Source organism: Oncorhynchus mykiss, chromosome 13, assembly GCF_013265735.2.
Source record: "Oncorhynchus mykiss isolate Arlee chromosome 13, USDA_OmykA_1.1, whole genome shotgun sequence".
NCBI lineage: Eukaryota > Metazoa > Chordata > Actinopteri > Salmoniformes > Salmonidae > Oncorhynchus > Oncorhynchus mykiss.
This window is the reverse complement of record NC_048577.1, coordinates 14,822,382-14,842,481: the sequence shown is the minus strand read 5'-3', so window position 1 is coordinate 14,842,481 and position 20,100 is coordinate 14,822,382. Positions and strand designations below refer to the sequence as shown.

The 20,100-nt window shown below is 43.7% G+C and overlaps 1 protein-coding gene across 1 annotated transcript in view; it reads left to right on the top strand.

Annotated features, from left to right (window-relative positions):
- LOC110487291 (nodal modulator 1) overlaps positions 1-20,100 on the top strand; it is a 38,765-nt gene that overhangs the window by 951 nt on the left and 17,714 nt on the right. Inside the window, exons 3-22 of the mRNA XM_036942595.1 lie at positions 543-691; positions 980-1,135; positions 3,411-3,496; positions 3,629-3,774; positions 3,977-4,124; positions 4,404-4,580; positions 5,825-5,970; positions 6,224-6,338; positions 7,538-7,635; positions 7,714-7,897; positions 12,355-12,485; positions 12,759-12,914; positions 13,101-13,179; positions 13,385-13,561; positions 15,073-15,312; positions 16,010-16,099; positions 17,009-17,054; positions 17,138-17,238; positions 17,640-17,746; positions 19,951-20,023. Of these exons, the coding sequence (XP_036798490.1) occupies positions 543-691; positions 980-1,135; positions 3,411-3,496; positions 3,629-3,774; positions 3,977-4,124; positions 4,404-4,580; positions 5,825-5,970; positions 6,224-6,338; positions 7,538-7,635; positions 7,714-7,897; positions 12,355-12,485; positions 12,759-12,914; positions 13,101-13,179; positions 13,385-13,561; positions 15,073-15,312; positions 16,010-16,099; positions 17,009-17,054; positions 17,138-17,238; positions 17,640-17,746; positions 19,951-20,023 (2,605 nt within the window). The remainder of the gene's footprint in view (positions 1-542; positions 692-979; positions 1,136-3,410; positions 3,497-3,628; positions 3,775-3,976; positions 4,125-4,403; positions 4,581-5,824; positions 5,971-6,223; positions 6,339-7,537; positions 7,636-7,713; positions 7,898-12,354; positions 12,486-12,758; positions 12,915-13,100; positions 13,180-13,384; positions 13,562-15,072; positions 15,313-16,009; positions 16,100-17,008; positions 17,055-17,137; positions 17,239-17,639; positions 17,747-19,950; positions 20,024-20,100) is intronic.

Below are 20,100 nucleotides of genomic sequence, written 5' to 3'. Positions count from 1 at the left end.
TGCAGTGTTATACTGGTGTAAAATGTTGTATTGTAATGATAATATGAAAAGGGTTGCACTGTGTAATAACATTTATACTATGTAACTGTATAAGTTACAGGACAACAGAGATTTTTATGTTTTTTACTGTCTTACTGTGTTGGAAATAATTGTTATCTGCCTTCATTGCCTTCACTCACTGTAGGGGTCAGCAGTGCATAGTTATTGCTCTGCAGGCAGTGTTTAATTTTCTCGTATCAATTTGAGACATTACAGGATTAGTGAGGGAATGCTCTCTGAATCTCTCCTAGATATATGGCAATTCTCAAGCCTTAGGCCAATAACAGAGCACAACATTAACTACAAGTAGGCTATAATTTCATGAGCATAACGATTGGGGCTAGAGATGGTTATGTTCATGGTGGACACTATATTGAGTCTCTTTGTTGAAGCTCTCTTGGTGGATTCTGGTGTGATGTTAGTATTCTTGAAAAATTATTAGTATGTAAACATTGACTGACTGATTGATTGCTTAATATATTGACTGATTGATCATCTGATAGGGACCAGCGTTTGGAGCAGGCCAAGGATCTGAGCAGTTGGAGCCAGTGGAGACAGAGCACCAGACGGACCCTGAGGAGGCTGAAGGAGGATGGGTTTGAGATGCTCAGCAACCTGGAGCTCTGGAGGGGAGACATCCATGTCATTGAGGGTAAGAGAGTGGTTGCCAGTGACAAAATGACCTGTTACTCCAATTGACTTCTATTGACATCAATACATGATTAGTTACACGATCAAAGCTCAAAATTGAAATTGTGAGGGACAAAGGCAGAGTGTCCACAGAGATGATGTAATATCGCTGATGAAAATTGGGCAATTTAAACTTGTGTGTCTTCTGTTGGAAGCATTGAAATATATGAGTGCGTTGATGTTGATCTCTTTAAGATCCGGGATGGTATCTAAATCACTCATCCTTTCCCTTCTCTGTGTCCCATCACAGGGATGTTTGGCACGGGGATCCTGTCCTACTTCTCCTTCCTGCGTTTCCTGGTGCTGCTCAACTTCATCATGTTCCTGCTCATGTTCGGCTTCGTCATGCTGCCCATCATCACCGCCCCCCATGCCTCAGGGAACACCACCTTCAACCACGTAGATGGTAACACAGGCTTTACGTGTTATAGAGTAAAGTAGACCATATTATACATGTAACTGTCAAGATAAAGGAAACACACAGACCCTTTAAACCGCCTATGCTCCTTTGAGACCCGTCTTTCAAAGTAGCGAAAAATAATAAGCATTTTTATACAAGACTCTAAGCATGATGGGATGTTAATTACTGAATTAACTCAGGAACCACACCTGTGTGGAAGCACCTGCTTTCAATAGACTTTGCATCCCGCATTTGCTGAAGTGTTTCCTTTATTTTGGCAGTTACATGTACATCACAGGAGGTTGGTGGCACTTTAATTGGGGAGGACGGGCTCGTGGCAATGGCTTGAGCAGAATGTGTGTAATGGTATCAAATACATCAAACACATGGTTTCCATGTGTTTGGTGCCATTCCAGTCGCTCAGTTCCAGCTATTATTATGAGCCGTCCTCCCCTCAGCAGCCTCCACTGCTGTACATTAATTATATAGTATTTATGTCAACTGTAGGTCAGTAAGAGATTAACACCACATTCAACCATGTTGTCATGAAGGTTCAGTTAGAGAGGAGAGATATGGGGCATGTAGCTGTTCTGTAACTGTTCTGCGACATCAAGAGCATCAGTCATCTTTACATTAGATTATGAAGGTTGTATTGTTAATCTCATCTATGAGATATACAGTGGGGCAAAAAAGTATTTAGTCAGCCACCAATTGTGCAAGTTCTCCCACTTAAAAAGGTGAGAGAGGCCTTTAATTTTCATCATAGGTACACTTCAACTATGACAGACAAAATTAGAAAAAAAAATCCAGAAAATCACATTGTAGGATTTTTAATTAATTAATTTGCAAATTATGGTGGAAAATAAGTATTTGGTCAATAACAAAAGTTTATCTCAATACTTTGTTATATACCCTTTGTTGGCAATGACAGAGGTCAAACGTTTTCTGTAAGTCTTCACAAGGTTTTCACACATTGTTGCTGGTATTTTGGCCCATTCCTCCATGCAGATCTCCTCTAGCGCAGTGATGTTTTCGGGCTGTTGCTGGGCAACACGGACTTTCAACTCCCTCCAAAGATTTTCTATGGGGTTGAGATCTGGAGACTGGCTAGGCCACTCCAGGACCTTGAAATGCTTCTTACGAAGCCACTCCTTCGTTGCCCGAGCGGTGTGTTTGGGATCATTGTCATGCTGAAAGACCCAGCCACGTTTCATCTTCAATGCCCAAAGCATGATGTTTCCACCCCCATGCTTCACAGTGGGTATGGTGTTCTTTGGATGCAACTCAGCATTCTTTGTCCTCCAAACACGACGAGTTGAGTTTTTACCAAAAAGTAAATTTTTGGTTTCATCTGACCATATGACATTCTCCCAATCTTCTCCTGGATCATCCAAATGCTCTCTAGCAAACTTCAGACGGGCCTGGACATGTACTGGCTAAAGCAGGGGGACACGTCTGGCACTGCAGGATTTGAGTCCCTGGCGGTGTAGTGTGTTACTGATGGTAGGCTTTGTTACTTTGGTCCCAGCTCTCTGCAGGTCATTCACTAGGTCCTCCCGTGTGGTTCTGGGATTTTTGCTCACCGTTCTTGAGATCATTTTGACCCCACGGGGTGAGATCTTGCGTGGAGCCCCAGATCGAGGGAGATTATCAGTGGTCTTGTATGTCTTCCATTTCCTAATAATTGCTCCCACAGTTGATTTCTTCAAACCAAGCTGCTTACCTATTGCAGATTCAATCTTCCCAGCCTGGTGCAGGTCTACAATTTTGTTTCTGGTGTCCTTTGACAGCTCTTTGGTCTTGGCCATAGTGGAGTTTGGAGTGTGACTGTTTGAGGTTGTGGACAGGTGTCTTTTATACTGATAACAAGTTCAAACAGGTGCCATTAATAGAGGTAACGAGTGGAGGACAGAGGAGCCTCTTAAAGAAGAAGTTACAGGTCTGTGAGAGCCAGAAATCTTGCTTGTTTGTAGGTGACCAAATACTTATTTTCCACCATAATTTGCAAATAAATTCATAAAAAATCCTACAATGTGATTTTCTGGATTTTTCTTTCTCATTTTGTCTGTCATAGTTGAAGTGTACCTATGATGAAAATGACAGGTCTCTCTCATATTTTTTACGTGGGAGAACTTGCACAATTGGTGGGTGACTAAATACTTTTTTGTCCCACTGTGTGTGTGTGTGTGTGTATGTATGTGTGTATTTTTATTCATTGTTAATGGACTTCTAGAAAGATGTCTTACCAATATTATATTGTTGCTTCTGTTGTGAACCACAGGCTTCGAGTGCAGTAACTACCCCAGCACCTCTCGCCGTGGCCTGGTGGTTTTCCACCAGCACATCACAGACCTCCTCTCAGGGGCGGTACGGACTACTCTCCTCATATACCACGCCCTCTTATTCATTTAATTCAGTCACTCATTGTACGTCTGCATAGCACTGTAGATTATGTTTTAGGACTGAGAAGGACTCCCCTGTTTGTTTCAAATCTTAAAGGGCTTTCTGGAGCAGACCTACCTCTTCTATGGTTACTACAAGGTAGAGAACATTCACTTCCCTAAGTTCACCTACAACCTGCCTCTGGCCTACCTGCTGGTCACCATAGCCTACCTCTTCCTCAGTCTCATATGGATAGTGAAAAGGTAAAAAAGTGCCCTATCTTACTGTATTTGTCCTGTCAATTATACTAGTCTTTTGGATAAACCGGTCCTCAAAAGGCATATCTTCTCAAACATGCACACGCTGTCCAATTGTTTTTCATGGTCATGCAAGTCATATACTGTTATAGAAATACTTCAGTTTTTTAACAATTTCCAAATCTGCATTTCTCGTCGTTCCCCAAAGGTCTGCGACTGGCTTCAAGCGTAAACTGGTGCAGGACGAGGATCGCTTCCAGAGCTTCTGCAACAAGATCTTTGCCGGCTGGGACTTCTGTATCGTCAACGACAGCGCAGCCAGGCTCAAGAGGAGCAGTCTTCTTTATGAACTGAAGGTGAGGTGTCAGTAGTCAGTCGATAGTATAGGTTGACTCAAAACAACAGGGAGAAATGTGATTCACCACTATTGACAAAGTGAATTGAAGTCCTCAGTTCACACATTCCAGTTACAGCCATATAATGTAACAGAACTGTATTGGTTCACTTCTGTTTTTCAACAACTCCTTTCAGAAGGAACGGTGTTTATTTGTTTATTAATATACACAGTATAAGTGCTTATAACTGCATATAATGGAGATCCTATATTCATTCCTCTGTCCTTTCTATGTCAACAGACTGATCTGGAAGAGGAGCGCATCAAGCAGAAGATAGCAGACAGGACACGGAAGGAGAAGTGTCGGATCTACGTGATCCGACTGATCCTGAATCTGTTTGTGATCGCTGTACTGGCTGCCTGCTTCTACTCCATCTACATAGCCACCAACTTCTCCCAGAAAGCACAGATGACTAAGGTAACTAGGCAAGTCAGTTAAGAACATATTCTTATTTACAATGACGGCCTACCCCGGCCAAACCTGGACGACGCTGGGCCAATTGTGCGCCGCCCTATGGGACTCCCAATCACGACCAGATGTGATACAGCCTGTATTCGAACCAGGGTCTGTAGTGACGCCTCTAGCACTGAGATGCAGTGCCTTAGACTGCTATACCACCCGGGAGCCCCATTTAGTGGAGGATTCTTTTTAAATCACATTGTGATAAACCTTTAAACAGCCATGTTAGTTCAGTTTAATTTGATGTGTACTATGGAAGCTTAAATTTGAATTGCAGCAGCACATACAAGAAAACAAATGTAAATCAATAATCAACATGAAGGGAGTTGAAGCGTGAATGGAGGAGGAGCATCTTGGTTACAGCCAGGGAGGATAGTTGGTCAGAGACGGGTCTGGAGTCTCCTCAGCACCCCCTGCTGTCCCTGATGTCCTCAGCCTCTCCTTATGGACTCTGTAGGTAGCTGGTCAATAGACATATGCTTATTTTAGATCTGATACAAATGTCTAAGTTTAGCACAGGTGTGTCAAATATACAGCACATATAATAGTTTTCCACCCGGGGGAAAAAAATGATATTAATCGCCATTGAAATGACTAAAACCAAATCTAAACTGTAGAATTGATAATGGACCTACATTTATTGTGTCTTCACTCTTTCCAGCATCCTAAAAGTCATCGAAAGGAAAACTAGACACTCAGGGAGCATTGACGAGACTGAATGCGGCCCACGGGGAAAAATTAGTTTGACACCCCTGATTTAGCACAATTTTTAAATGTTTTATTTTTTATTTAACTGCGCAAGTCAGTGAAGAGCAAAATCTTATTTACAATGACGGCCTAACCCAGACCACGCTGGGCCAATTGTGCGCCGTCTTATTGGACTCCCAATCACGGCCGGTTGTGATACAGCCTGGATCGAGCTAGAGTCTGTAGTGACGCCTTGAAGCACTGAGATGCAGTGCCTTAGACCACTGGCCACTCGGGAGCACGATGGTTGTGTTTTTAATTTTTTTTTACGTTTATCGATTTTACTAACATCACAAACATCAACACAGAACGACACTGACACGTTCAACAATTTCAAAGTTTGAGGGATGAGCACAATGGCTGTTCTATTGAAATGAATGCTCTCTTCCTCAGTACTGTATACCTAATGGCATGTGCCTTTTCTGTTTTACTTCAAACACACGTTGTCATAACAGGTGAACTTCATCCTGGACCTGATCTATGAGTATCTGCCTTCCATCGTCATCACCCTGGCCAACTTCATCACCCCCCTCATCTTCTCCCTCATCATCCAGTTTGAAGACTACTCCCCCGCCTTTGAGATCCGCTTCACTCTCATGAGGTAAACAACAGGGCTGGGGTTGTTTTATTTCTATTCAGTCATTACATTTTTCAGTTTACTTCCTGAATTGATATGAAATTTACCCCAACCCTGGCAACCAAGCACTTTCTTCTGTGAAAATCAATGAATGATGCTCTTGATGTTTCACAGCGATTCCAGTTTGCATACTGATGTAGCACCCTGGTATTGATGAATAGATTTTTGCATTTTAACACCAACGTAATTTCTTTGTAATGTCATAATCTTTCCACAGGTGTGTGTTCATGCGCCTGACCAGTATCTGTGTGCTTCTCGTCTCCCTCTGGGGTCAGATCACCTCTTGCCAGGAAGGCAACTGTGTCTGCGGGTACAACCACATCCTCTACCCGGTGAGTGGAGGTCAAAGGTTACCGTAGATATACAATACCAGTCAGGTTTCTTTATTTGTAATATTTTCTACATTGTAGAATAATAGTGAAGACATCAAAACTATGAAATAACACATATAGAATCATGTAGTAACCAAAAAAGTGTTAAACAAATCAAAATACATTTTTGATTTTAGATTATTCAAAGTAGCCACCCTTTGCCTTGATGACAGCTTTGCACACTATTGGCATTATCTCTATCAGCTTCACCTGGAATGCTTTTCCAACAGTCTTGAAGGAGTTCCCACATATGCTGAGCACTTGTTGGCTGCTTTCCTGCACTCTGCGGTCCAACTCATCCCAAATCATCTCAATTGGGTTGAGGTCGGGTGATTGTGGAGGCCAGGTCATCTGATGCACCACTCCATCACTCTCCTTCTTGGTCAAATAGCCCTTACACAGCCTGGAGGTGTCTATTACTTGAACTCTGTGAAACATTTATTTGGGCTGCATGAACTTATCCTCTGCAGCAGAGGTAACTCTGGGTCTTCTTTTCCTGTGGCAGTCCTCATGCGAGTCAGTTTCATCATAGCGCTTGATGGTTTTTGCGACTGCACTTGAAGAAATGCTCAAAGTTCTTGAAATGTTCTGTATTGACTGTCCTTCATGTCTTAAAGTAATGATGTACTGTCATTTCTCTTTGCTTATTTGAGCTGTTCTTGCCATAATATGGACTTGGTCTTTTATCAAATAGGGCTATCTTCTGTATACCACCCCTAACTTGTCACAACACAACTGATTGGCTCAAACGCATTAAGAAAGAAAGAAATTCCACTTTTAACAAGGCACACCTGTTAATTGAAATGCATTCCAGGTGACTACCTCATGAAGCTGGAGGTAGTCACCTGGAATGCAAAAATCTATTCATCCAGCTGGTTGAGAGAATGCCAAGAATGTGCAAAGCTGTCAGAGGCAAAGGGTGGCTACTTTGAAGAATCTCAAATCTAAAAATATTTTTGACTTGTTTAACACTTTTTTGGTTACTACATGATTCCATATGTGTTATTTCATAGTTTTGATGTCTTCACTATTATTCTACAATTTAGTAAAAATAAAGAACATCCCTGGCATGAGTAGGTGTGTCCAAACTTTTGACTGGTACTGTACATATTGATATTGGACGTTACTATGATCTCAAATAATTCTACCTCTGCCTATAGTGTTGGGAGTCTCGCGTGGGCCAGGAGATGTACAAACTCATGATCTTTGATTTCATCATCATCGGTGCCGTCACTGTCTTTGTGGAGTTCCCTAGGAAGTAAGTCATCTTTTCTCTTCTCTCCTCTTCTCTCCTCTCCTCTTCTGACGGTTCTCTCCCTCTCCCCTCTCCCCCCAGACTCATAGTGGACTACTGTGACTGCGGCCTGGCCAAGTGGTGGGGCCAGCAGGAGTTTGCCATCCCCCAGAACGTCCTGGAGATTGTTTATGGCCAGACCATCTGCTGGATCGGGACGTTCTACTGCCCCCTGCTGCCCGCCATCTGCACCATCAAGTACTTCATCATCTTCTACATCAAAAAGGTAACATACCATAGAAATATTAGACCGTATCAATGTACTGTGATAGGTGGGCCGGTGGCCATAATTGTAGTTCTATGTAATACAGTACAGTAAAAGCATCAGGAAGTTACAGAAACTAAAACAGGAAGCAGCCGTGCTCAGGTCTGTTCAACCCTGATCCGACCAATCGGATTCCACGCTTCAAGATTGCTTCGATCACGTGGACTGGGATATGTTCCGCATAGCGTCAAACAACAACATCGCTGATTCAGTGAGCGAATTTATTAGCAAGTGCATCGGTGATGTTGTACCCACAGCGTCTATTGAAACATTCCCCAACCAGAAACCGTGTATTGATGGCAGCATTCGTGCAAAACTGAAAGCGCGAACCACTGCTTTTAATCAGGGCAAGGTGACCGGAAACATGACCGAATACAAACAGTGTAGCTATTCCCTCCACAAGGCAATCAAACAAGCTAAGCGTCAGTTTAGAGACAAATGTGTGGCAAGGTCTACAGTCAATATGTGGCAGGGTCTACAGTCAATCACGGACTACAAACAAAAACCAGCCCTGTCGCTGACCACGATGTCTTGCTCCCAGACAAACTAAACAACTTCTTTGCTCGCTTTGAGGACAATACAGTGCCACTGACACGGCCCGCTACCAAGACCTGCGGGCTCTCCTTCACTGCAGCCAACGTGAGTAATACATTTAAACAGGTTAACCCTCGCAAGGCTGCAGGCCCAGACGGCATCCCCAGCCGCGTCCTCAGAGCATGCGCAGACCAGCTGGCTGGTGTGTTTACAGACATATTCAATCAATCCTTATCCCAGTCTGCTGTTCCCACATGCTTTAAGAGGGCCACCATTGTTCCTGTTCCCAAGAAAGCTAAGGTAACTGAGCTAAATGACTACCGCCCCGTTGCGCTCACTTCCGTCATCATGAAGTGCTTTGAGAGACTAGTCAAGGACCATATCACCTCCACCCTACCTGACCCTAGACCCACTCCAATTTTCTTACCGCCCCAATAGGTCCACAGACGACGCAATCACACTGCACACTGCCCTAACCCACCTGGACAAGAGGAATACCTATGTGAGAATGCTGTTCATCGACTACAGCTCAGCATTTAACACAATTGTACCCTCCAAACTCGTCATCAAGCTCGAGACCCAAGCTCGAGACCCCGCCCTGTGCAACTGGGTCCTGGACTTCCTGACGGGCCGCACCCAGGTGGTGAGGGTAGGTAACAAGAGATCCACCCCGCTGATCCTCAACACGGGCCCCACAAGGGTGAGTTCTCAGCCCTCTCCTGTAATCACTGTTCACCCATGACTGCGTGGCCATGCACGCCTCCAACTCAATCATCAAGTTTGCAGAAAACACAACAGTAGTAGGCTTGATTACCAACAACGACGAGACGGCCTACAGGGAGGAGGTGAGGGCCCTCGGAGTGTGGTGTCAGGAAAATAACCTCACACTCAATGTCAACAAAACAAAGGAGATGATCGTGGACTTCAGGAAACAGCAGAGGGATCAGCCCCCTATCCACATCGACGGACAGTGGAGAGGGTGGAAAGTTATAAGTTCCTCGGCGTACACATCACGGACAAACTGAAATGCTCCACCCACACAGACGGTGTGGTGAAGAAGGTGCAGCAGCGCCTCTTCAACCTCAGGAGGCTGAAGGAATTCGGCTTGTCACCAAAAACCCTCTCAAACTTTTACAGATGCACAATCGAGAGCATGCTGTCGGGCTGTATCACTGCCTGGTAAGGCAACTGCTCCGCCCACAACCGCAGGGCTCTCCAGAGGGTAGTGAGGTCTGCACAACGCATCACCGGGGGCAAACTACCTGCCCTCCAGGACACCTACACCACCCGATGTCACAGGAAGGCCAAAAAAATCATCAAGGACAACAACCACCCGAGCCACTGCCTGTTCACCCCGCTATCATCCAGAAGGCGAGGTCAGTACAGGTGCATCAAAGGGTGGACCGAGAAACTGAAAAACAGCTTCTATCTCAACGCCATCAGACTGTTAAACAGCCACCACTAACATTGAGTGGCTGCTGCCAACATACTGACTCAACTCCAGCCACTTTAATAATAGAAAAATTGATGTAATAAATGTATCACTAGCCACTTTAAACAATGCCACTTAATATAATGTTCACCTAGCCTACATTACTCATCTCAAATGTACAGTGCCTTGCGAAAGTATTCGACCCCCTTGAACTTTGCGACCTTTTGCCACATTTCAGGCTTCAAACATAAAGATATAAAACTGTATTTTTTTGTGAAGAATCAACAACAAGTGGGACACAATCATGAAGTGGAACGACATTTATTGGATATTTCAAACTTTTTTAACAAATCAAAAACTGAAAAATTGGGCGTGCAAAATTATTCAGCCCCTTTACTTTCTGTGCAGCAAACTCTCTCCAGAAGTTCAGTGAGGATCTCTGAATGATCCAATGTTGACCTAAATGACTAATGATGATAAATACAATCCACCTGTGTGTAATCAAGTCTCCGTATAAATGCACCTGCACTGTGATAGTCTCAGAGGTCCGTTAAAAGCGCAGAGAGCATCATGAAGAACAAGGAACACACCAGGCAGGTCCGAGATACTGTTGTGAAGAAGTTTAAAGCCGGATTTGGATACAAAAAGATTTCCCAAGCTTTAAACATCCCAAGGAGCACTGTGCAAGCGATAATATTGAAATGGAAGGAGTATCAGACCACTGCAAATCTACCAAGACCTGGCCGTCCCTCTAAACTTTCAGCTCATACAAGGAGAAGACTGATCAGAGATGCAGCCATGAGGCCCATGATCACTCTGGATGAACTGCAGAGATCTATAGCTGAGATGGGAGACTCTGTCCATAGGACAACAATCAGTCGTATATTGCACAAATCTGGCCTTTATGGAAGAGTGGCAAGAAGAAAGCCATTTCTTAAAGATATCCATAAAAAGTGTCGTTTAAAGTTTGCCACAAGCCACCTGGGAGACACACCAAACATGTGGAAGAAGGTGCTCTGGTCAGATGAAACCAAAATTGAACTTTTTGGCAACAATGCAAAACGTTATGTTTGGCGTAAAAGCAACACAGCTCATCACCCTGAACACACCATCCCCACTGTCAAACATGGTGGTGGCAGCATCATGGTTTGGGCCTGCTTTTCTTCAGCAGGGACAGGGAAGATGGTTAAAATTGATGGGAAGATGGATGGAGCCAAATACAGGACCATTCTGGAAGAAAACCTGATGGAGTCTGCAAAAGACCTGAGACTGGGACGGATATTTGTCTTCCAACAAGACAATGATCCAAAACATAAAGCAAAATCTACAATGGAATGGTTCAAAAATAAACATATCCAGGTGTTAGAATGGCCAAGTCAAAGTCCAGACCTGAATCCAATCGAGAATCTGTGGAAAGAACTGAAAACTGCTGTTCACAAATGCTCTCCATCCAACCTCACTGAGCTCGAGCTGTTTTGCAAGGAGGAATGGGAAAACATTTCAGTCTCTCGATGTGCAAAACTGATAGAGACATACCCCAAGCGACTTACAGCTGTAATCGCAGCAAAAGGTGGCGCTACAAAGTATTAACTTAAGGGGGCTGAATAATTTTGCACGCCCAATTTTTCAGTTTTTGATTTGTTAAAAAAGTTTGAAATATCCAATAAATGTCGTTCCACTTCATGATTGTGTCCCACTTGTTGTTGATTCTTCACAAAAAAATACAGTTTTATATCTTTGTTTGAAGCCTGAAATGTGGCAAAAGTTCAAAGTTCAAGGGGGCCGAATACTTTCGCAAGGCACTGTATATACTGTACTCTATACCATCAACTGCATCTTGCCATCTTGATGTAATAAATGTATCACTGGCCACTTTAATCAATGCCACTTTATATAATGTTTACATACCCTATATTACTCATCTCATATGTATATACTGTACTCTATACCATCTACTGCATCTTGCCTATGCTGTTCGGCCATCACTCATTCATATATTTGTATGTACCATTTCTTATTCATTCCTTTACACTTGTGTATATAATTTAGTTGTTGTGAAATTGTTAGGTTAGATTACTTGTTAGATATTACTGCATGGTCGGAACTAGAAGCACAAGCATTTCGCTACACTCCCATTAACATCTGCTAACCATGTGTATGTGACAAATATAATTAGATTTGATATGAATGACTGTGTTTTTGGTTGTAAGCGTATGGTTTTAGCTGGGTCTAAACCTCGGGTTACATACTCTAGGTAACTGATTGAGTTGAGCGATACTGTACCTCATAGGTAATAGTGTAGGTCAGGTTATTTCCTTATCTTAATTCCTTCACCCAATTGATAGAGAAAAGGAATATCCCATACCTGTGTGCATTATGTTGACTGAAATGACTGAAAGGGAATTCTCATCCACAAATATGTTGATGAATGTATGTATTGTCTACCCTGCAGGTGACCCTGGTGAATAACTGCCGCCCGGCCACCCGTCCGTTCCGAGCCTCCAGCTCCAACTTCTTCTTCCTGGCTGTGCTGCTGATTGGCCTGGCACTGGCTTGTGTACCTGTCACCATTGGCATCGCACAGTGAGTACATGGCAGCAGTTAGCCTACCATGCATGCGTTTTTATTTCCATAGATAACCATCAATATGGCTAGTTGCACTGAAACTCACCCTTTTCACACTGCTGAGCCTAACTGAGCCTAGCTTAGCTGTACTGCTGAAACTGGGCTGGATAGGAAATATTTGAGTCAGCACAGTACAGTTTGGCTTGGCACCATAGTGTGAAAATAGTATCAATCTGCTCCTAGATCAGTTGTTGGGGACATAAACTTACCCTCCCGTTTCTCCCTTATCAGGATCAGCTGTTCCCAGGCCTGTGGTCCCTTCGTTAACTACACCACATCCTGGGAGGTGCTCCCCCGGACGGTGTCCCAGCTGCCTGCAGGAGCACGCATGTTCCTCCTGGCCATCTCCTCTGAGGCCTTCGCCGTCTCCCTCTTTGTCATCACATGGTACGGGTTCAGGCCAATGATATCACTCCTGTCTACGGTTCATTATCATTTGATATCCAGGCCGATAGACTGTGGTTTCAGCCAATCAATCAATAAAATATATTTATTAAACCCTCTTTTCATCAACACGTCACAAAGGGCTATCAAAAATCTGCTTTGATAACTGTTGTCTCTTTCCTCCCTCAGCCTGGCCATGTTTTATGTCATTGCTCTAGCTGGAGCGCACAAGCAAGTGATCAACCAACTGAGGGAGCAGCTAGTCATGGTGAGTAGCTACAGTAACCAGTCTACATGGCTGCACAACTCTATACTGTACAGTAGCTTCATAGGACTTAGCTGTAGGGACAGGATTATTTTCCTGACCAGAAAAAAATCTATCTCCTAGTTATCTGGCATAACATTGTTATAGGGTTAATTATAGGTTATTATTAGTTATAGGGTTAACCCTCCTCTTCTCCCTGTTCGGCCAGGATGGGCGAGACAAGCGTTTCCTGATCCAGAAGCTGTGTCAGGCCCAGAGGACCTGTGCTATTATATCCACAGGTGCTAGTTCCCAGTCCCACTCCTCAGACAGAGTCAGTCCCAGCTACCGCTCCAACTCTGGGGTCTTCCTGGTCCAGCCACCCCCGGACTCTGCTACTCATGTCTGAGTTGCTAGGATTAGGCCCTTGAGTTTTACCTGACCGAAAAACTCAGGGCTCTTGATATTACTTGTAACTGGCTGTCTAAACACTATTACTGGCAGACACTATAGGGGCTGGCTTCCCAGAAATATATTAAGTCTAGACCTGGACTAAAATGCATGCTCAATGGAGAATCTCCATTAAAATAGCTTTTTAGTCCAGGACCAGGCTTGATCTGTGTCCAGGAAACCAGCCTTACCACTGGCAGACACTAGATTTGAGGAACACTATGCAACTGGGGGATTAGCTTTGCCTATCAATGATCTTTGGTTTTGATCCAACGCATGTTGAGATCTGTGAATGTTCAAATGTTTAACAAGCACAGTTTTACAATATTGGACCAATAGTTTGAACTCAAGGCTGGCAAAATAGCTATTTACTGCCTTTTGTGGAGAATATATTGTCCCGTTTGTTGTTTACTATATGTAGCCTACCATAAACATTACTATATGTGATGTCATGATGATAATTCTGCTGACTATTACCTTTTTCCTTCCAAGAAGGACTCTATTTATGACAATAACCACTATAAAACTTTGAATTGCCCTTCTGAGTAAAGTAATTTATCCCATATTTATCCCATATTGTTCCACTTGAACGCCTATAAACACTAAACATTCTTGCACTTTAAATGTGGCCTTTCTTGTTTATCTTTTAAAGGTATACTGTATTGATTTGTGTAAACTTATATTCTTTAATCTCTTGTTTACTATTTCCATTAAATCCCTCTAAGTATTAACTTTTAATAACCATGACAAGCTACATGTGATTTAATATTTCAAAATGTATTTGAGATCTACTGCCCCAACTTCCGCTACATACCAAACTTAACTGATTTTTTTTTACTGTACTCTGTCTCCACTGCCTGTGTTCCATAAAGGGGAAGTGTTGTTTTATCCATTGCAAACCATTGTTTATGAGTGAACTGTTTGAGACATTTGAATCAACTAGTAAGATGTCATTTTGGCTAAAGTTTTATAATTCCAAAATCTGTGTGTTATTCATTGTTATAAACTGGGTGGTTCAAGCCCTGAATGCTGATTGGCTGACAGTCGTGGTATATCAGACTGTATACCCCGGGTTTGACAAACCATGTGTTTTTACTGCTCTAATTACTTTGGTAAACAGTTTATAATAGCAATAAGGCACCTCAGGGGTTTGTGGTATATGGCCAACTCCGCTTTGCGTGGTGCTTAAGAACAGCCCTTAGCCGTGGTATATTGGCCATATACCACACCCTCTCGGGCCTTATTGCTTATTGATTTGTGGCTGGAAAAGGAAAATAAATAATGCAAGTATTTAAAACGTATGTTATTTCTTGTCATACTTTGTGTGAATATAACTTGTTTAATTTGTTCAGTAGTGAAACCCAAAAGACAAGATTCTGTTCATATTTGAATAGACACCTTTTCAAAACTAGATACTTAATCTGTCACCTCCGCACCAGCAGGTGTCGACGCCTCCGGAATAGGTAGTTGCTGCTCCTTCAACAGCGCAGCGTACGGAACCGGAGGCAGCGTGCACTGTCAATTCGGTTGTCCAGAAAAATCTTCTGGCGAAAACTCGGAATAACGGAACCGGCAGACATGGCAGTGTTCTGGATATTATTTGGAATCATCTGCTGCCAGTTTATTACAGTGTCAGCTGATGACATTGTGGTGGCCTGCGGAGGGTTCGTGAAATCCGACGTTGAAATCAACTACTCGCTGATCGAGGTGAGTGCAGAGACGGCCTACTACCTTAGTAGGCGGAGACACTATTGCTGGGGGTCTTGAGTGGTGAAAAGACAGTTGAGTTTGAATGAAATAACATTACTCCCAAGGTGGCTAGTAAGATGATCTAGCTAACTCTCTGAGTAGCCACACTAATCTCACGAGCCATCTCTGATCTATGTTGCTGGTTTCTCGTGCACAACCATGTCGAAATTCAGAACTTGCTAGCTAACTAGTTAACATAGTATTGTACTAACTAGCTATCCTTACAAAACACATCAGAAACGCAATAACTTGAAGCTATTTAAAAGTATCAATGTGTTTAACTGATTTTAAACCCTTTCTACATTTTAAAACTCTGAGCGAATGGTAGTTTACGCACTGGCTAGCTAACGTTAGCTAGCATGCTAAAGTTGACCTAGCTAGTTGCCAGTCCACCTAAACCCCACTGTACTGACGAGGTATTGCACCATACACGCACCATTTACAATAATAGGATTACTATTTAGTCAAATAATCTCAGACTGGACCACCCTCACCCCAATGACTGCCGGTGCAAGTCATTCACGTTAGCTAACAAGCTACTTGATTGGAAAAGCCTATAGTACTGTCCAGCATGCATCGCATGAAATCATGCTTTTGCCTTTTTGGTTGTGTTTATGCATTGCTAAATACACATCGTCTGTCTTGTCTCTCACAGATTAAAGTGTACACCAAACAAGGGTCTTTGAAATATCAGACGGACTGTGCTCCCATCAATGGATACTTTATGATTCCCCTCTATGACAAGGTAATGAATGTATTGATCCGAGTAGGCAGGCGGCCTCATTGTAATGTCATAATAAATTAAACAAACGTGGTATCCATACGTTTGATACCATTTCATTTATTCCATTCGAGACATTACAATGAGCCCGTCCTATAGCTTCTCCCACCAGCCTCCTGTGGTATTGATACACATGACAATCCAGTTGTAGTAGTAGTATGGCATTGGTTTGTCTAAACCTCAGACTGTTTCCCTGGTTACTTCATGGATATCAGTCTGAAAGAAGTCGCTGTAAAAAAGACGCAGTAATCTCTACAAGACAGAATGTTGAATACAATTCTATTTAATCGTACTTTACCAGTTGTCCGTGCTGTTGGTCCTTTCGGTGGTATCAGGTGGAGATGGGGTAGCCACAGGAAAGGGCTGTTTACCCCACTTTTTGCGGCAGCGGTTCTGTTGCTTTTATTTCCCACCTCCTGGCACATTTCACGTGATGCACAATATCAAACAATAGCCGAATGTAGCCTAATGTTGTCGACCAAAGCACAGTTACCTCGCAATCAGCTGAAAGTGCTTGTGAAATTTGCCAGCTGATTGCGTGGGACAAAGTTCAGTCTGTGCTTCGGTTAAACTCGGCATTGTTGACATAGCGTCGCATGTGAATTGAGTCAGCATTGAAAATACAAACCGACATACAGCCCAGCGTACTGAAAGGCAGGTTGATAACACTACTCTGTGGATATTTTGTCTCAGATTACCTACTTTTATAGGGACAAAATCAGTGGACAACAGGCAAAGTACGTTCAATGAAGTTTATTCAACAGTTTGACTTGTGATGGGACTGTTAGAGCCTACAGTTTAGAGATGAGAGAGGAGTCGTCCACTCTCAGGTTCATAGTGGCAGTTCTGCTAATATTTGACTGTTATTCACAGGGAGACTTTGTGTTGAAGATTGAGCCTCCTCTTGGGTGGAGCTTTGGTAAGGAGAATTTCATGTGTATTTGTAGCTCTTGTGTATAGCCAGCAGTGCTGTAACATAACACTCTGTCTGTGTTTTTGCAGAGCCCACCAGTGTGGACCTCTATGTGGACGGGGTCAATGATATCTGCACCAAGGAGCAGGACATCAACTTTGTCTTCACTGGCTTCTCTGTCTCTGGAACGGTGAGAGGAACTCTTCTTCAATAAGCCTTGGCCTAACCCTTGTGGGGATGGTGCTCTCTGGAATAGTTAGTCATTTAGCAGATGCTCTTATCCAGAGCGACTTACTGGAGCAATTAGAGTGAAGTGTCTTGCTCATCAACATATTTTTTTAATCTAGTCAGCCCGGGGATTCGAACCAGCGACCTTTCTGTTACTGGCCCAACGCGCTTAACCGCTAGACTACGTTCCCCCCCCCAAAAAGACTCAATACATCACTATTTACTGACTAAACAGAATGGCACAGAGATCTGCCTCTTTTTAAAATGGTTGTTTAGTGTTAGTACTTACCGGATATACAGTATGTGCATTTCTGAAATAATTGTTTACTTTGTTGTGGCGTTAATGTGTTGTGTATGTCCCAGGTGCTAAGTAAAGGCCAACTCCTGGGCCCAGCTGGGGTGGAGATCAGCCTGACCAGGGAGGGAACAGGAGAAAAGCTGCAGACTGTGCTCACTCAGCCTGGAGGAAAGTAAGGGACCGCTCCTCAAACTCTTAACAGCATTACTTTAAACTACAAGGCAATATAACTACCCCTTACAACACAAACAAACACACTGGCTTTTCTTTCAGTAGTGGCAACTCAAGCCAATCAAATCAAATTGTATTTGTCACATACACATGGTTAGCAGATGTTAATGCGAGTGTAGCGAAATGCTTGTGCTTCTAGTTCCGACAATGCAGTAATAACCAACGAGTAATCTAGCTAACAATTCCAAAACTACTACCTTATACACACAAGTGTAAAGGGATAAAGAATATGTACATAAAGATATATGAATGAGTGATGGTACAGAGCGGCATAGGCAAGATACAGTAGATGGTATTGAGTACAGTATATACATATGAGATGAGTATGTAAACAAAGTGGCATAGTTTAAACTGGCTAGTGATACATGTATTACATAAAGATGCAGTAGATGATATAGAGTACAGTATATACGTATACATATGAGATAAATAATGTAAATATTATATTAAGTAGCATTGTTTAAAGTGGCTAGTGATATATTTTACATCAATTCCCATCAATTCCCCTTATTAAAGTGGCTGGAGTTGAGTCAGTGTGTTGGCAGCAGCCACTCAATGTTAGTGGTGGCTGTTTAACAGTCTGATGGCCTTGAGATAGAAGCTGTTTTTCAGTCTCTCGGTCCCAGCTTTGATGCACCTGTACTGACCTCGCCTTCTGGATGATAGCGGGGTGAACAGGCAGTGGCTCGGGTGGTTGTTGTCCTTGATGATTTTTTTGGCCTTCCTGTGACATGGGGTGGTGTAGGTGTCCTGGAGGGCAGGTAGTTTGCCCCCGGTGATGCGTTGTGCAGACCTCACTACCCTCTGGAGAGCCTTACGGTTGTGGGCGGAGCAGTTGCCGTACCAGGCGGTGATACAGCCCGACAGGATGCTCTCGATTGTGCATCTGTAGAAGTTTGTGAGTGCTTTTGGTGACAAGCCAAATTTCTTCAGCCTCCTGAGGTTGAAGAGGCGCTGCTGCGCCTTCTTCACGATGCTGTCTGTGTGGGTGGACCAATTCAGTTTGTCTGTGATGTGTACGCCGAGGAACTTAAAACTTGCTACCCTCTCCACTACTGTTCCATCGATGTGGATAGGGGGGTGTTCCCTCTGCTGTTTCCTGAAGTCCACAATCATCTCCTTAGTTTTGTTGACGTTGAGTGTGAGGTTATTTTCCTTACACCACACTCCGAGGGCACTCACCTCCTCCCTGTAGGCCGTCTCGTCGTTGTTGGTAATCAAGCCTACCACTGTTGTGTCATCCGCAAACTTGACGATTGAGTTGGTGGCGTGTGTGGCCACGCAGTCGTGGGTGAACAGGGAGTACAGGAGAGGGCTCAGAACGCACCCTTGTGGGGCCCCAGTGTTGAGGATCAGCGGGGTGGAGATGTTGTTACCTACCCTCACCACCTGGGGGCGGCCCGTCAGGAAGTCCAGTACCCAGTTGCACAGGGCGTGGTCGAGCTTGATGACGAGTTTGGAGGGTACTATGGTGTTAAATGCTGAGCTGTAGTCGATGAACAGCATTCTCACATAGATATTCCTCTTGTCCAGATGGGTTAGGGCAGTGTGCAGTGTGGTTGAGATTGCATCGTCTGTGAACCTATTTGGGCAGTAAGCAAATTGGAGTGGGTCTAGGGTGTCAGGTAGGGTGGAGGTGATATGGTCCTTGACTAGTCTCTCAAAGCACTTCATGATGACGGAAGTGAGTGCTACGGGGGCGGTAGTCGTTTTGCTCAGTTACCTTAGCTTTCTTGGGAACAGGAACAATGGTGGCCCTCTTGAAGCATGTGGGAACAGCAGACTGGGATAGAGATCGATTGAATATGTCCGTAAACACCAGCCAGCCAGCTGGTCTGCGCATGCTCTGAGGGCGCGGCTGGGGATGGAGTCGGGGCCTGCAGCCTTGCGAGGGTTAACACGTTTAAATGTTTTACTCACCTCGGCTGCAGTGAAGGAGAGTCCGCATGTTTTGGTTGCGGGCCGTGTCAGTGGCACTGTATTGTCCTCAAAGCGGGCAAAAAAGTTATTTAGTCTGCCTGGGAGCAGACTAAATATAAATGCTAATGTTTTTGTACACATCCGCTGTTTTGTATCAGGACAATATACGTGGGGGTGGTACAAGCACTAGGCTTCTAACACAGACTGTTTTGGGTCATTTCACAGGTACACCTTCTCCAAAGTACTTCCTGGAAGTTATGACATCATTGCTTCTCATCCGTCCTGGACCTTGGAGCAGGTGAGTTTCTTTCTGCAGGGCTCATGATCTCAAGCCATCTCAAAGTGCAGCTGTAGGTGTTATTGGCACAGTTTTAG